The 16,224-nt window shown below is 32.1% G+C and overlaps 1 protein-coding gene across 1 annotated transcript; it reads right to left on the bottom strand.

Moving 5' to 3' along the window:
- Nucleotides 1–707: 707 nt before the first annotated feature.
- Nucleotides 708–12,068, bottom strand: LOC126775273 (cytosolic 10-formyltetrahydrofolate dehydrogenase). The gene is made up of 15 exons (XM_050497088.1): nt 11,921–12,068; nt 11,557–11,698; nt 10,348–10,445; nt 7,624–7,760; nt 7,165–7,316; nt 6,352–6,470; nt 4,679–4,936; nt 3,965–4,569; nt 3,490–3,817; nt 2,894–3,056; nt 2,355–2,473; nt 1,950–2,147; nt 1,654–1,826; nt 1,230–1,429; nt 708–958 (listed from the first exon to the last, which is right to left on the bottom strand). The coding sequence occupies exons 1-15, from the start codon at nt 11,945–11,947 to the stop codon at nt 903–905; spliced, it is 2,775 nt and encodes a 924-aa protein (XP_050353045.1). The 5' UTR covers nt 11,948–12,068; the 3' UTR covers nt 708–902.
- Between the last annotated feature and the right edge of the window lie 4,156 nt (nt 12,069–16,224).

Raw genomic sequence — 16,224 nt, 5'->3', positions numbered from 1 at the left:
TGATATAAGTGAAAAGCTAAATTTAATAGTTGAATTTTCAATCAATACTAATATAACCATTTCTAGTTTTCAAATAAAATACCATGTTTGTATAAAATAAAGTGATACGTAAAATAATGTGCCCTGATTGGTTGATTTGTGTAAAATTTTCATAAACTAATTGACAAATACTACCTATCTCCTTTTTTACTGGTAATTATACTAGTTAAATTTCTTTCACACGACATGGCAATGTAGTGAAAATATGTAAATCAAATTAATACAATATATTTTTATTCGTATAGACTTTTACAAGTACTTCATTATATGAATCGTTAAGCGCTATAAAATATTTTTTCGAATAGACTTTTACAAATACTTTAAATATGAATCGTTAAGTACGACAACCGGTTTGCATTGTGGATTCTACCGAGAAGAACTAGAAAGAAACTCAGTAGTTACTCAATATTTTTTCTTTAAATACAATTTGTTATGAATAAAAAATGAGCAAATCATGTATCGAAACGCTCGCAAGCTTCAAAAATTCATTGAGCGCATCCCAAGGCTAGCCATCAGCCACAATTCTATTTTGACGGATAAAAATAAGACAGATTGTTGTTCTGTGTGCATTATTTATTGTTGTGATATATAAAAAAAAAACAACTAAAAACAAAATAATTCAGTTTATTCTAAAGATTAATCACATTTTTATACTAATTTTTAATATAATATATTTACAACTTTCTTATAAATATCTAACATAAATTATATTAAATGTACTTTTATTATTATTGAAATACAGTTTGGTAACTATTATTTTAAGTAAATCATTTAAATAGTGTGTGCTTATTGATAAACGTTCGTTACTGTCGGTTAGTAATAGTGGGTACTGCCAATATGCGGAAGTAGGTATAAAATATAAATTAATATTCTATTGTAATGCATTTTGTTTTGAGGTATTCATTGAGCGCATCTTGACCTGTAATAAAAAAATAAATTAAGTCTATAAATTAAAATAGTTATACATTGAACATAAGTTTTAATAGTTGTAAATTTAGTCTATTTTTATAAATTAATAAATAAACATTTACCAATTTTAGTTTTTAAAATATGGATATGACATTATTAATTTAAACTCAGTGGGCTAATAAATACAATTATTATTAATTAAAAATACGAAAAAAACTTAAAAATATTTCAATTACATACTATGTGGTTAATAATAAACAGTAAAACACATTAAAAATTACCCAAGTCCTTTCCAAAGCCAGATTGCTTGAAGCCACCAAATGGCGCTGCAGCGTCTGTTTTATTGTATGTGTTCACGAAAACGGTGCCAGCGTCAATACGTTCAGCGAAACGCAATGCGCGGGAAACGTCTTGAGTGAAAACGCCGCTCGCCAACCCGTATTCTGTGTTGTTTGCACGCCGGATCATGTCATCGATGTTTCTAGAAAGTGGTGGTCGTGATATTGACTAAAGATTTAAAAACTTAATAATAAATACAAACTCATTATGCGTTAACGCGCGATTGGTACAACACTCAATTCGTCCAGTTCCTAATTGGCAGTGATTCAATTCGTGGACTGTAATTAGGTGAGAATGGAACCTATTTGACGGAATGATAATTGAAGCAATCGCGCCTGTATTTAATTATGATTGTGATTTACATACTTGCTATTAAACTTGCTGATAATCATGATAGGTCCAAATGATTCTTCTTTCGCAATGAACATATTGTCTGTGACATCAGTAAAGATAGTAGGCTGAAAGAAGAATCCAGGTCTTTCTAAGCGTTTACCACCGTATACTAATTTGGCACCTTCCTTTACACCGCGCTCACAAAACTGGAATCATACAATATTATTGACACAGGTTGATAAATCGTTTAGTTAAATTTAATGGTCTTATGGCAATATTTATATGGAATAGATAAAGAAAATAAAGCAATATCAAATATAATTTTGCACCTCAATTAGCTTATCCATATGAGCCTTGTGGTTTTGTGGTCCATGTGCAGTCCCTCTGTGCAGTGGATCTCCAATGTTTATCTTCTTTGTCTCTTCTACAACTCTTTTTACAAACTCATCGTGTATCCTCTCCTCAACAAACAGACGACCAGCTGCTATACAATTTTCGCCCTTGTTGAAGAATACTGAAGCCATACCCTGAAATTTATGAAATATTAAAAAATATATTATTAAATATTAAAGTTTTTTTGTTTTGAACATTTGAAAACGGAAAGTAGAGTAACTAGAATTTACGTATATACGCAACGTGTTCTAGAGTAAATATAAGAATTTGTAAACTAAACGGTTTTTGTATTCTTAATTTTTTGGTACATTGTGTTTTTACATTTTTTTTATAAAACTTACGTTTCTAACGGCCTTATCGAGGTCACAATCTTCGAATATAACTAGTGGCGATTTTCCACCCAGTTCAAGTGAGACCTTTTTCATATTTGATGCTGCGCATGACTTCATAATTGTTTGACCTTAAAAATAAATCATTGTTCATATAAATTATAGCAAACTTAAAAATAATAATAATAATAATCATTTATTCTTAGACAACAAAAGTCCATACAATTGAGATACAGCAAAAAATTACAAATTTCTTACTGTATTATTGTTAGTAACAAGAACTAAGTTAAGACTACACAATTAAACTATTTCTGATTGCTGTCGCGATGTACGGCACGCCAGTACTTAACAATGGGATTTTCAGGGCACTCAGAGCATAGCCTTAAAATCTCATTCCCAGAATTCCTTGTGCGATACCAAAATACCGCAATCCGCGACCTAACAATCGCAAAATAAACCGGTTAGATTAGATAAAATAAATACAATATTTTAATAAAAATTAAAATATTGAAAAATAAAAATTTATAGGGTTGCAATATATATTTCTATACCTATTTCAGTACTGCCTGTAAAACCCAATTTCCTGATAAGAGGGTGGTCAGCTAACGCCTGTCCAGCCACAGTACCGCTTCCTGGTAGTATGTTTATTACACCAGGAGGTATTCCAGCACGGACGGACAACTCCGCGAATTTTAATGCAGTAAGAGGACATACCTGTGGAGTTTTTTATATTTTAAATTGAGCAAATTAAATAAATTATAATTATAGATTTCGGTCATGGAGTAAATGGAGACTAGCTAGTTGTACAGTAGATATTTTAATGCAAAAAATGTGTAATTCAAATACTATTCCATCACTCCCATAATCCGATGGGACGGCAATTAAAATTAACCGGAAGGGTTTCTGGTGCTGAATCACCGGCTTCACGTGGTTTCAGAGAAATTCTTAGTACAAAAACTCTTAATAACTCTATTGGTCTACCCAGGGTTTTCAACCCAGAACTTCACCATCTGCAGCCTTATAAACTAGTCACTGGTCAAACGAAGAATTTATCATTAATTAACAAGGCGATGATAATACAAAAAATCAGTCTCATTTAACAGAGTTTATATGCAACTATTTTCTATTTAAAGCGTAAAAGATATACCGATGCAGGTTTCATGACGACTGTATTTCCAGCTGCTAAACAGGCAGCCATCTTCCAAGACAGCATCATTAGCGGATAATTCCATGGCGTTATCAATCCACAAACACCGATTGGCTCTTTTTTAGTCAGCGTTAGGTTTCTGTTAGGTCTGGCGTGGTTAATAGGTATAGTAGCGCCTTGGATCTTATCACACCATCCAGCAAAGTATCTCCAAGTATCAATGGACATTCCGACGTGTGTTTTGAGGGCCAGTGTGTATACAGCCCCAGAGTCTATAGATTCAATAGTTGCTAGCTCTTCTTTATGTTGTTCCATCAAATCTGCTAACCTGATAAGACAATACTTTTGTGTTATACGAACATAATAACGATTTGTAACTACATTGTGAAAATGTTATGTAGGTACGATGCAATAAGTAAATAAGTTCAAGCGTTTTTTTTGTATAGTGAAATATTAGTAAATAGTCGATTCTTACTTGAACAAGAGCTGCCCCCTTTCCCTTGCGCTTATCTTTGACCATTCTCCCTCTTCGAATGCCTTTTCTGCAGCTTTTACTGCCTTATCCACATCAGAAGCTGAAGCGCTTTGTACATTACAAATTACAGACTCATCTGTAGGATTTATTATAGTTAACGTCTTCCCACTGTCCGAATTAACGAACTGACCATTAATAAACAGCTGAGTTGGGAATTTTATTTTCATTTTATTAGCTTCTAGTTCAACTCTATCAAACACGAGTTCTTTACTAACCGATTCACCTCTCGCTTTAAGTATTACTACTGTATAAAATTCTTTGAAAGTTGTATTCATATATATGGCTTCATTTTGTAATTCTAAATTTGCTAAATCTTTTACTTCCTCTATTAATCTCACTACATCCATAGAGCCAGCTCCAGAGGTAAAGAAATCTGTTTCATCATTTATATCAATTCTCAATATTGCCTTCCAAATATCGCGCACGTTTTCGATAAATTGTTTTTCATCTGGTGATAGTTCGAGCATTACTTTGTTTTCATTATTTTTGAAGAAATTTTGGGCGTTGATCATTTTTCCATTTACCTTTAACCTTTGAATGTTAAGCTAAAAATATAAAAGTTATTATTATAAAATTTAAGTGTTTTTTTTTTATATTGAAGAAAGTAAATCTCATTCTGGTATGATTTCGATTCTCTCTTATGAAAACACTTACCCTAACGCCATCATTAGCGGTTATCAATAATCCAGCATCATGCACCACTGCCGGTTTCAATAGTCCCGGTATAAGCAGTTCTTCACCTTCTGTTTCGTATTCACCTTCCCAAAGCGACGAGCCAAAAAATTTAACTTCTATGTATTTGGTCTCGTCAGCATCTTTATTTTGTGATTTAATTAAAGTTGTAGCGCCAGGCGATGAGTCCAAGCCTCGAATGAAGTTGTGCAATTTAACGCCACCTTTTGACCAGTCAATCTAAAAGAAAAAATTAGAATTATTTTAATTTATTTTTATCACTCTTTATCTGTCATATTAAGTGACACAATAGCACTTAATAGATTCTAATTAAATTATAAGACATCACGTTGATGACTGCACAAATGTTAGATATGTCACAGCAACGTGTTGACGGACCAATTGGCGTGGTTGGTAGGTACTTGCCTTTCGTGGCGAAGGCTGTGGGTTCACCTAGGACAGACATTTGTGTACATGAACATGTCTGTTTGTTCTGAGTCTGGGTGTAATTATGTATGTAAGTATGTATTTACAAAATAAAGGTAGTATACGTAGTATATCAGTTGTCTGGTTTCCATCGTACAAGCTCTTGGTTTGGGATCAGATGGCCGTTTGTGAATAATATCCCGGGATATTTATTTATTTATTTAACAGTCTGGTTCGACTTCCGCCTGATTAAAAAAACCATGACAAGAAGTTATCAAATATAATTGTTTTATTTTAAACTGGAAACTTAAATATAGAAAGCTTCATCATCACATCAAGCACATTCATCTGATTGAACTTCGTTTTGATATTTACAGACATTGTTATTTTTAGACCTTTATATAATAAATTTTAATTCTTGCATTCGGCTCGATAAGAATGAAAATGGCAGCTGATTACTTTAAAATTAATTGAAGTCCGAAATTGCATACCAAAGCAACCTTGATATTTTTTTGCTTAATTTTACTTTTAAATTTCAACTGTTAACGAGTCCTCGAGTCTTATGAATATGGTAAATTTTAACAGGTATTTTATCACTTAAAATATGTATATTTAACATTTTTTTGTATTTATGCATCCTAAACTTATGTCATGTGTAACGTTTGAGTGTCTATTGTTCACACGTGTTTGCTTATTTGGACCAGTGGTTAGAATACTTATTTAATTAGAATTTTGTGCTTATAATTCATCTCAAGCTCGGCGATTTTGTGAAACATTGTGAGGAAACCTGCATGTGATGGATGAATATCTGTCACATATGTTTCCACCAATTCACATTGGAGTAGCGTGGTGGAATAAACTCCAATACATCTCCTCAAACGGAGAAAGGGCATTAGCCCAGCAGTGGGCATTTACAGACTTATTTTAATAAATACTTTAGCTTATATAAAATTTCTAAGTATATATTGGACTACGAGGGATAAAAAGAATGGACATCGAGGCACGCACTTGTGTGCTCCTCCGTTTCTCCTACGTTATTTTATAATTCTCTCCTACGCTTGTCTCTGATTAACCGCCGTGGTATAAACTCGGTCAGGAGGTTATCATTATGCAACATGGATGTAGCGATTGAAGCTATTGTTGGGTTGCTTATTGAGGACATTATTTTGTCGAAATAGACGACAAAAGTAGATTAATTGAACAAGGTTCAAATATTGTGTTATACTAACCTCATGTGTTTCAGGTTTAAATAGAGCGGGGTCGTAGGTAGCCCCTTCTTCTGTTTGGTTTATTCGTGGTGCGGTACCATTGGCTACCATGTTCACCGATTCTGCTAGTGCTTTTATGCCTACAATATTAGAAAAATGAGTATTTTATTTTTTATAGGGTAATAGGTTTTTAAAAGACCATAACTTATGTAGTACTAGTTTTCGCCAGCGTTATCACTGCGTGTTAAGAGGGGAAGCCAGATGTTATCATTGGCTTTCAAGCTTGTTTTATCAAAATCAGTCAAGTGATTTAGATGAGAAAGCGTAACAAACGGACAGTTATTTCGCATTTATATATATTTATTTATATATATTTTTGCCACTAAATAGATATGAGATATTATATACTTATGTCTTTATCTGTCCATGACCACCTCTGTATGAAATTTATTTACAATCGGTTCAGTTTTTAGCTTCTTTATGTTAAACGTAAAATTTGCATTTATAATATTATATAGAATCTGATAAAAATAAATGAAGGTATTAGTGGTAGACGTTGACATAAAAACAAAAGATGATTTTAAGTAATTGGCAGTTTTATGTTTTTGAGTTCATTTCGTATTCGTGTACATAGTCCATTAATCCATTACGTTTAGCTCTTAAAGTTTAAAAACGTGATAGCCGAACTAGGGTACAATACGTATGTGTATAGTGACTTTAAATTTTCATGGATATAACAAATTCAAAAAGATTAAAAATTCGTCATAGCACCTTCATAGACATATCTTTAAGTAGTTAATGACTGAGAAAACGGAAATATGCCCTAAAACTAACCTTCTGGGTACAAATATTTATTATACAAAGTGTCCACAGTGTCGTCTATGGTACAAGGGAAACTCTTTTGCAGCAATATCGGTCCTGTGTCCAATCCGTCATCTGCCCAAAATATTGACAGACCACAAGTCGTGTCGCCTTCTATTAAAGTCCTGAAACCAATTGAGTTCGTATTTTTTTAAGCATTGTTTGTGATAGAAGGCAGAAAGAAATTGGGCCACCTGATGATAAGTCAACTATTCCATAAACTATTAATCGATCAGACGCACTTTAAATCGCAACATAGCAATATAGTTCATTGCAGTTTGGTGATAGAATAGTTGGTACGTGGGTGATACTTACCTAGACGGGCTTGAACAAAACGCTCCCGCCAAGTGAAAGAAAAAACATGCGTGTGTGTAAAAACCACAACTCCACATGTATTAAAATAATAAAAAAATTAGAAAATTATATACCAACCAGTTAATGGAAGACGCGCCTCTATGCCTTGGTAAGATGCTGGGATGGTAACAAATACTCTGATATTTTGGGTGTAAAATAACTTCCATGGGTATGAATTGGGTGCAGAATGGTAAAACGTTTATATCTGCATTTACCTAGAATCAAATACAATTGCCATTTAATAATCGAATGATCATAAATATATAGTAAGCAAGCAAAATGACTTGAAATTCTTAACATGTATATTGTGTTTAAGATAGACAGAATATACTTTATTGTTCACCGCAAAGATTAAAAAAATTATAATGCAAATGGATTAATAAGCAACCTAATTAACATACAACTTTGGCGGTTTTATCGCTACATAGCGATTTTTTTCGAGGCAACTAACTCGTGTTATTTTAATTATAATTCGTATTTCATTTTCAACATTAAAAAAAATATTGAAATAGAAAAATATACATAAAAAAACAATTATTATATTATCAATTAATTGCAGCTGTTTTTTTAATTAAGGATATAATCACTTAATTTGTAAACATTACGACAGTGTTAAATATGGTTAAGTAATATATATTACACATAGCGTTACAAACAGCGATAAATCATGAGTTATCTTGCAGTCGATAGTTTTTAATAGTTTCTTACATAATAACAATGCAATATCTGCCTGTCATACAAAATAACCGAGATGGCCCTGTGGTAAGAACGCGTGAATCTTAACCGATGATCGTGGGTTCAAACCCGGGCAAGCACCACTGAATTTTCATGTGCTTAATTTGTGATTATAATTCATCTCGTGCTTTACGGCGAAGGAAAACATCGTGAGGAAACCTGCATGTGTCTAATTTCACTGAAATTCTGCCACATGTGAATTCTACCAACCCGCATTGGAGCAGCGTGGTGGAATAAGCTCCAAACCTTCTCCTCAAAAAGAGGAGAGGAGGCCTTTAGCCCAGCAGTGGGACATTCACAGGCTGTTACGGTTACGGCATACAAAATATGTATAGATACGTATATAAGCCAAGTCATTCTCTTTACAAAATAAAAAATGATTTTGTTCTTAACTTATATATGTATTTTATGCGTCATTAGTAAATAATAATGTGTCAGTTTTACGTGTAAATAAATAATAAAAAGAAATATAAACATTGTTATTCAAGTAGGTTTTTAAAATCACTTTTGAATGTTCATTTTGCAGGATTCAGTTCGTTTAGAATGTTGATTCTACCGAGAACAACCGACATAAAACTGTACTATTACTAATTATATGATGATTTTTTACAAACCTTTGTTCTTTTATTCGGTTGTAAAATTAAATAAGTTATCGTTGTTACAATGTACGAGTGCAAGTCGCAAAAACTTTCTTTTTGTCATCTTTAAAAATTATTGATTATTAATTTAACGATTAAAAATAAATAAATAGGATTTAGTATAGGGGAGGACCCATTGTTCGTTTAACAGTATTGTACCCAGGACAATCGCAAATTTTCGATAACTCCCATGTTTTAAAATAATATTTTATTGAAGTAAGGTCTTTGAATATTGCTATTTAATTCAATCTACATTGTTGATATAATCAGCCGTTTATTATAGTTACAAATACAAATAAAAAACAAAACCACTACAGCAACTGTATGAGTTTATCTGCATTTGTCCAAAGAATAACGTGTACGGTCCAAGGCATATCAGGTCTGTTGTACCTTGGAGTTTTCCATTTTGTTTTGGCATTTGTTCCTAGATTAATAGATTATCCCCGGTTTTTTATATTATAAGTAGGCGGACGAGCATATGGGCCACCTGATGGTAAGTGGTCACCAACGCCCATAGACATTGGCATTGTAAAAAATGTTAACCATCGTTTACATCGCCAATGCGCCAATGTCCCTTGTGCCTGTTATTACACTGGCTTACTCACCCTTCAAACCGGAACACAATACCAAGTACTGCTGTTTTGCGGTAAAATATCTAATAAGTGGGTGATACTTAACCAGACGAGCTTGCACGAAGCCCTACCACCACTAATATTTATAAATTATATAATTAGTTATACGATATTTGGTGATTTAAAAGTTATAGTGGTTATAATATGAAAGGGTAAGATCGTACATATATAAGTATAGTAATTTATTTACAAAAAACACCTAATATCAAGAACAGGCATATGTATATAATTTGGCACACAAAACGTGTGAGATACTAGGGTCAAGAGTGCAGTGGCGCGTAGTTTAATTCATGATGATAAAATGCATGCTGTTTATACGTGTTATTTGTTCATATATATGTTTATATGAAATTACCTCCAAATATAATTAAAAACGTTACAACTATTTGGCTAGCTCTGCGCTTTTAGTGTATCTTAATTTAAAAAATATATATATACCAAAAATACTATAATTATTTTGAGTTTTGTAATCATGACAGCGCAACGGCGCACACATTTTTTTTTATTTCTCACTTTAGTAAAACATCAGTTCCTTTATTAATTGAAATAATAAAGCATAGCATATAGGTCTATTTTTTATCAGATTATATCTAAGTTAAAAAGTGTTCATTTTTATTTTTTTAATTTAAAATAGGTAGGCAGACTAGAAAATGAGCCGATACCGGCAGGTGTCGGTAAGTGATCACCATCGGCCATATACACCTGCACTGTATGAAATATTAACCATCCCAGAGTTTTTTTCATTTTTATTTTTATTAGATCTTTGACGTTATAATTATTTTTTTAAAAAAACTTACCGATTTGTAATCTTCTAGCACTTCCGGTATAACCTTTCCTTTGATTCTCCATGTTTTATATTTGAACACTGGTTTGCCGTTTTGTGCCGCAATTGTAGCTGTAAGAATGTTATTACCTTAAGCTATGTAGGTATTTGATCTTACAATAGTGAGTGGAAATATAGCTCTTGTCCCAGTTATAGATACTTATTTAAATATTGTTGAGACTTTATAAATTATCGAGTATTAAATCTTATTTTATTGATCTAACACAATAAAATCGAAAGTCTAAAGAGTATAATTAGCTACTAATATAATAAAATAAATGTTTATCTTAATGGTAAGGACTGTTAAAATTATCTAAAGCACATATTGTTTTAATTATATCGGGTCAATTGGAGCTAAATTTATAAACTATCAAAAGTTTATGCGTTTTATTATTTATTGAATCTTCCGTTTATAATTGAAGACGAGAGTTGATGAAGGTGATAGAAGAATGTGATGAAGTCATAAATTAATAATTCTATAGAAATAAGCTTACAAAAATATAAATTTATTAATAAAAATAGGAACATCAATAGAAAATCAATAAAAGTAATATGTAACGAAATACGCATATTTTTCAAGTCATTCATATGACAATCGTAAGAAATCACGTGAAGGGATATAGCACCTTCGATTATAACAAAAAATTAAAAAGAAATGTTACACTTCATTCGCTTATTGCTATTATTATTATTCGACAGTTTTCAATCGGACTGAATAAATATATATTACCAATAAACTAAGGTTCCCATGACAATATTCCGGAGACATCATTGCATTCACACTAAATTGGTTGAAGGTCAAATAATTTTGTAAAAATGTAAAATTTTGTATTGAAATTTGTTAATAAGACCAACTATTTACAGAATCATTTGCAATCAAGAATTCTATATTTTTATGAATAAATTATATATGTCATGATTATTATTTAAGGTACCTACATCGACTTATTGCAGCAATCATGCCCGCTTGGAATGGTGGCAAGAATTTCCTTAATCACTACAGTTTATTTATATAAATAAGACCAGAATTCCAGTCACTTGTGAGGTGATCAGACTTAATTTGATCGTATAAAGATTTTAACAATGTTATGTTTATTTTTTTCTACTATATATGAATGAAATATAGTAAAATATTTTTATATATACTAACAAAATAAAAATAAGTAAAAATTAATAAACTTACCTAAGGGATCTTCTCGGTTTCCTTTGTCTAGAACAGTGAACACACCGACGACTTCATGTCCGTCTCTTTGTAATAATTTGAACACTTCTGCTGCAAATAAACTCTGGCCTATGATCGCTACGCGAAGAAGCTTCTTTGGGGTCTATAAAAATGCAATACAATTTTAGATGCATTTTGAATTAAGAATTCGTAATTAAAAAATAAAATTTGAGAAGTCTGTTGGCTGTCAAACATGGCTATCATCACATCATGTGATATCATAATATTGGTAAATCGTAGTCTTTGGTAGGCACGCTAGCTCAAACACTCTTCACAATGAAACTGATCGATTAAATATTTAACAAAAAAAAATATATATATTTACCTCATCAGGTACAGCGACAGGTGGCATTTTATAAGCTCGATACTTTCGCTTGATCGAAATGATTGCGACTTGTCAGGCCGTGGAGCGCCAACCGTCTAACTAGATTCCGTCCGCATCATTCATTATATATAAAGAACCTTCTTCTTCATTTCAACCTTGCCACTTCTTATCTATTGTCCGATAAATAAACGAGCCGTTATTAAAGATGACAACGTTACTTTACTGACGTTTTAAGCTTCGAACAGCTGATTATAGCTTGCTTAAATGCATTGAATAATGTTTACATTACAATATTCCATATACAAATCTCCTTTGTATTTTCTTAGCTATAACAATAACTGGCTTATTGGTTAAATATTTTATGCAAAGCTCAATAGTAGAGCATACACATAAAAAAATTTAATTTCCATATAACAATATATATGTATGTCTGCTCATCACTTCATACAGTTGTCGCAGACTTGGACGAAATTTAATTTCTTAAGATCTTCGTACAACACATGTAAAAGCACCTGAAAGTAATGCACGGACATCATAGGTCAGCAGCAACTATTTAAATAAAATCAAAGTGTCAAATTCTTGGATTTTCGGCGTATATATGAGTTCATTATATATTTTTCTACCCTTGATCAGCTAATAATTAATGGGACGTCCCTTCTGAGGTAGTTTTGTATTGTTTTCAATACACATCGTCTACTAAAAGTGCATGTACATGTATTCAGTAAAGCTGATTTTTATTTTCTTTTGATTTAACTGCTACAAGATTATCCGGAGGACTATCGGAATTATCGACATAGTTTGCACAGATAGCGGACTAAATTAGCAGTGGGCAAGACACATATTTCCTGGAGCCGAGCATCAGCAAACGCAGCATAGAGCGCTTTTGGCCAGGTGTATTGATGACCTGAAGAAGGTAGTATAAGTGGCCAACTCTTGCGGAACTTGTGAAAGTTTCGACAGTCCGACGTGTCTGTCAATGTATTACGATTGGCTGACGATGATTATATTTTTATTTATCTACTTTACCTATATCTAATTTATTACCTAATATATAAAACAATGAAATCATTCGTGAAAGGTTCAACTGCTAAAGTTATATTATGATTAACTTTTTGTTTATACCATAGTTCTTAGGTCACAAGCGTTCGACGAAATAACATATCAACTGATGTCGAACGCAAACATTCGATTAACTAGTTCTAACCAGTTTATTACTCAAATCACTAAGGGTTAAACAAATCCAGGCTGCGTTTGATATCAGTTTATTTGTGTGTCATTTTATAACAATAATAGTATTTCTCATTGTATTATAATTAAATACAAACAACACATGAATATTTAGACAAGGGTATACTAAATGAGATGAATGCGGGCTACCCAAGATCGGGATGGTTGGCGTTTTATGGATTATGGATGGAGGCTTTCGTCCAATAGTGGATGGCGAAAGACTAAAAAAAAATTACATTTTGTAGCTTTGTGAAAACCAGAATTAAAAAGTTAATATGATGATACTAAGTAGGTTTTGGGCACGTAATTAAAAAAGAAAACCTTTTAAATAATTTAGACAGTACATTAACTTATTAAAATAATAATAATTAAGCAACAACTACAAGAATTTTGTAATTTGATTACTTTGAAATTAATATTTCAAAATTTTCAATTACTAATCATTATTTTATTGTACATCTAATATAGACACAAAAAACATCACTCTAACTAATAAATAATTAGAATTAAAACAATAGAGGTGGATAGTTGCGAAATCACTAACGTGGTTTTAAAAAAAATGTGCTTATGCCTGTAATCTTCAATAGTCAATCAACACGGCGATACACTCACGATATTTATATTGTTTAGAAAATCTGTAGCCATTTCACCTCTACATTACTTTGACTAAATATCAAAACTGTGACCTAATATAATCAGCTGTGTAATTCAAATTCAATAATATAACTGGACAAATAAAAACTGTTAGAAACCTACCGTCCTGATTGACCTTTTCAAAATTAGAAAAAAAATTACATTATACAAATGTCGAACTGAATTAAACTCGATTTGAAACTATAAATATACGTATATATATTGGCGCAATATTTTCAAAACAACGAAGTATTCGCCAATAACGATTAATAAGTATTATTTAAACATAACCGGTTTACGCCGGTTCCGTGCGTGCTCATAAGCTGTATTGTGCTAGGCACTTGACCTGTGATAAATATGAAATATTGCTTATTCTCGCATATCGTTCAGCATTATCAAAGTTACAATTATTGAGTTACAAGCATATGTTATAATTGTGGAATATTTGGGAACATATCACTATACAATATCATTTATATTTTAGATATTTATATCATACCTATTGGTAGCAGAGCTTTGTGAAAGCGTATCTGGGTATGTATTTATTGATCAGCATAGACAAGTGTCTAAGTTAAGTTAATCTAGGTAATTTATTGCGGTTTCCTATTTCAGGGGTGAATGAACCAGTGTGATTATAGGCACAAGGAGCATCCGTAACAGCCTGTGAATGTCCCACTGCTGGGCTAAAGGCCTCCTCTCCTCTTTTTGAGGAGAAGGTTTGGAGCTTATTCCACCACGCTGCTCCAATGCGGGTTGGTAGAATTCACATGTGGCAGAATTTCAGTGAAATTAGACACATGCAGGTTTCCTCACGATGTTTTCCTTCACCGTAAAGCACGAGATGAATTATAAACACAAATTAAGCACATGAAAATTCAGTGGTGCTTGCCCGGGTTTGAACTCACGATCATCGGTTAAGATTCACGCGTTCTTACCACAGGGCCATCTCGGCTTCACAAGGAGCATAGCATTTTATATCTCGTGGCGGGTCATTGACCTCGTATGAATTGTTTAAAAAAATACTTGCAGTGCCTTGATCTTACCATTATGAAGTCTATTTTAGCGTCTACCTTCATGTTCTAAAGATCGGTTCTACTAGTACGGGTCCTGCTGTATGTATTTTAATCTTTTAAATATTTATTCGCATTCAAAAATCCATCACTGGTTCAGAAAAAACTCCTCAGGCCTAAGAAGAATCGGCGATTTATATGTTATTAATTAATTTAAAACAACTATATATGTTAAATGTAATTTGTTATGAGTTGTTTATTAGGTAATATTATATTAAAGGTAATAGTAATGTCGGATAAGTTTATTTTATAGATGTAGAAATCAACCAAAACCACTGACTGTAGTCAGTGAACTATAATGATATTGGGGCCTGATGATAATTACACTTTATTCTCCACATGACTTTGACTTGTGTATTATATTGGAATGATAATATTAGAAACGAAACGCAATGTCACATTTAAAAAATATTTAATTTATTTATATTATGACTCTTATTGCGATTTAATATGATAAAAATTATTTTAAACTCGTATATTAATACGAGTTTTTAAAAAATGGGTTAAAAGTATAAAATATTTTTTCTCCCGTAACCCGTGTTAGTCTTGTGTGTGTGTGTAAATGTGTAAAATCTTGCCAGCACAAAGGTCAACATTTTTCAATTTCAAGGTCATCCGCTAAAAATAATTGCAAATTTTGAATAAGTAAACTTATAACAAATATAGGTCACATTATATAGGAAGTCGGAAGAGGTCTTCAAAATGACTAAGTATTTGCACCTATCGCCAAAAATTATTTTTAAATAAATTCGAAGCCATTTTGTCATTCCAGATGAATTCCATTTCTCATGGTACGTCGGTGCGAGCTGATCCGCATCCTTCCGTAATATCACGCACCGTCGGAAGTCACCTTAAGAAGTTGCTTATACATCTTACACTGCAAGAGTCCATTAGCGAAAGTGAGTACTCAGAGTCAGGCTTCACCTTCATTACTAAAAAAAAGTCTATCAACTTCATTCCTAAAAAAAATAATAGTAGTTAAATATTGTCTACTACCGATATTAAAATAGAAAATAACAAGAAAAATCGTCAAAGAAGAAACTCCCCAGGAAGTCAATCTTAGGTACTAATTATGATTATAGATACGTATAATTATAATGAGTACCATGACCGTTTTTTTATTTATTTTATGGCTATGAATACAAATAATTTCACAAACAACAACGAATTGTTTAATTAAAAGTCATATTCACTACACTTAGTTATAAAACTTTAAATAGATTTACCAGCTCTTAAAGAAATAATTACTTTTATAAATAAAAATTACAAGCTTTGCGACGAGTCGGAACTGTTCAACGTTCTCTATCGGTTATCGAATATTATTTCAAAGAAGACAGTGTTTGATGTTTCTTACAGGAAAATTTGTTTATAATT

The sequence above is a fragment of the Nymphalis io genome, chromosome 18 (assembly GCF_905147045.1).
Source record: "Nymphalis io chromosome 18, ilAglIoxx1.1, whole genome shotgun sequence".
NCBI classification, from domain to species: Eukaryota; Metazoa; Arthropoda; class Insecta; order Lepidoptera; family Nymphalidae; genus Nymphalis; species Nymphalis io.
Note: the sequence above shows the minus strand (reverse complement) of the source record. Positions and strands in the feature narration are given on the sequence as shown.

What these genes read in the sequence shown, in the direction of transcription:
- LOC126775273 (XM_050497088.1), bottom strand. Translation starts at nt 11,947, where the DNA reads ATGCCACCTGTCGCTGTACCTGATGAG. An exon ending in TACAGGCAGTACTGAAATAG is followed by an intron (nt 2,474 to 2,893) that starts GTATAGAAATAT and finishes TTTATTTTTAAG; the next exon opens with GTCAAACAATTATGAAGTCA. An exon ending in ATCAGCAAGTTTAATAGCAA is followed by an intron (nt 1,430 to 1,653) that starts GTATGTAAATCA and finishes ACCACTTTCTAG; the next exon opens with AAACATCGATGACATGATCC.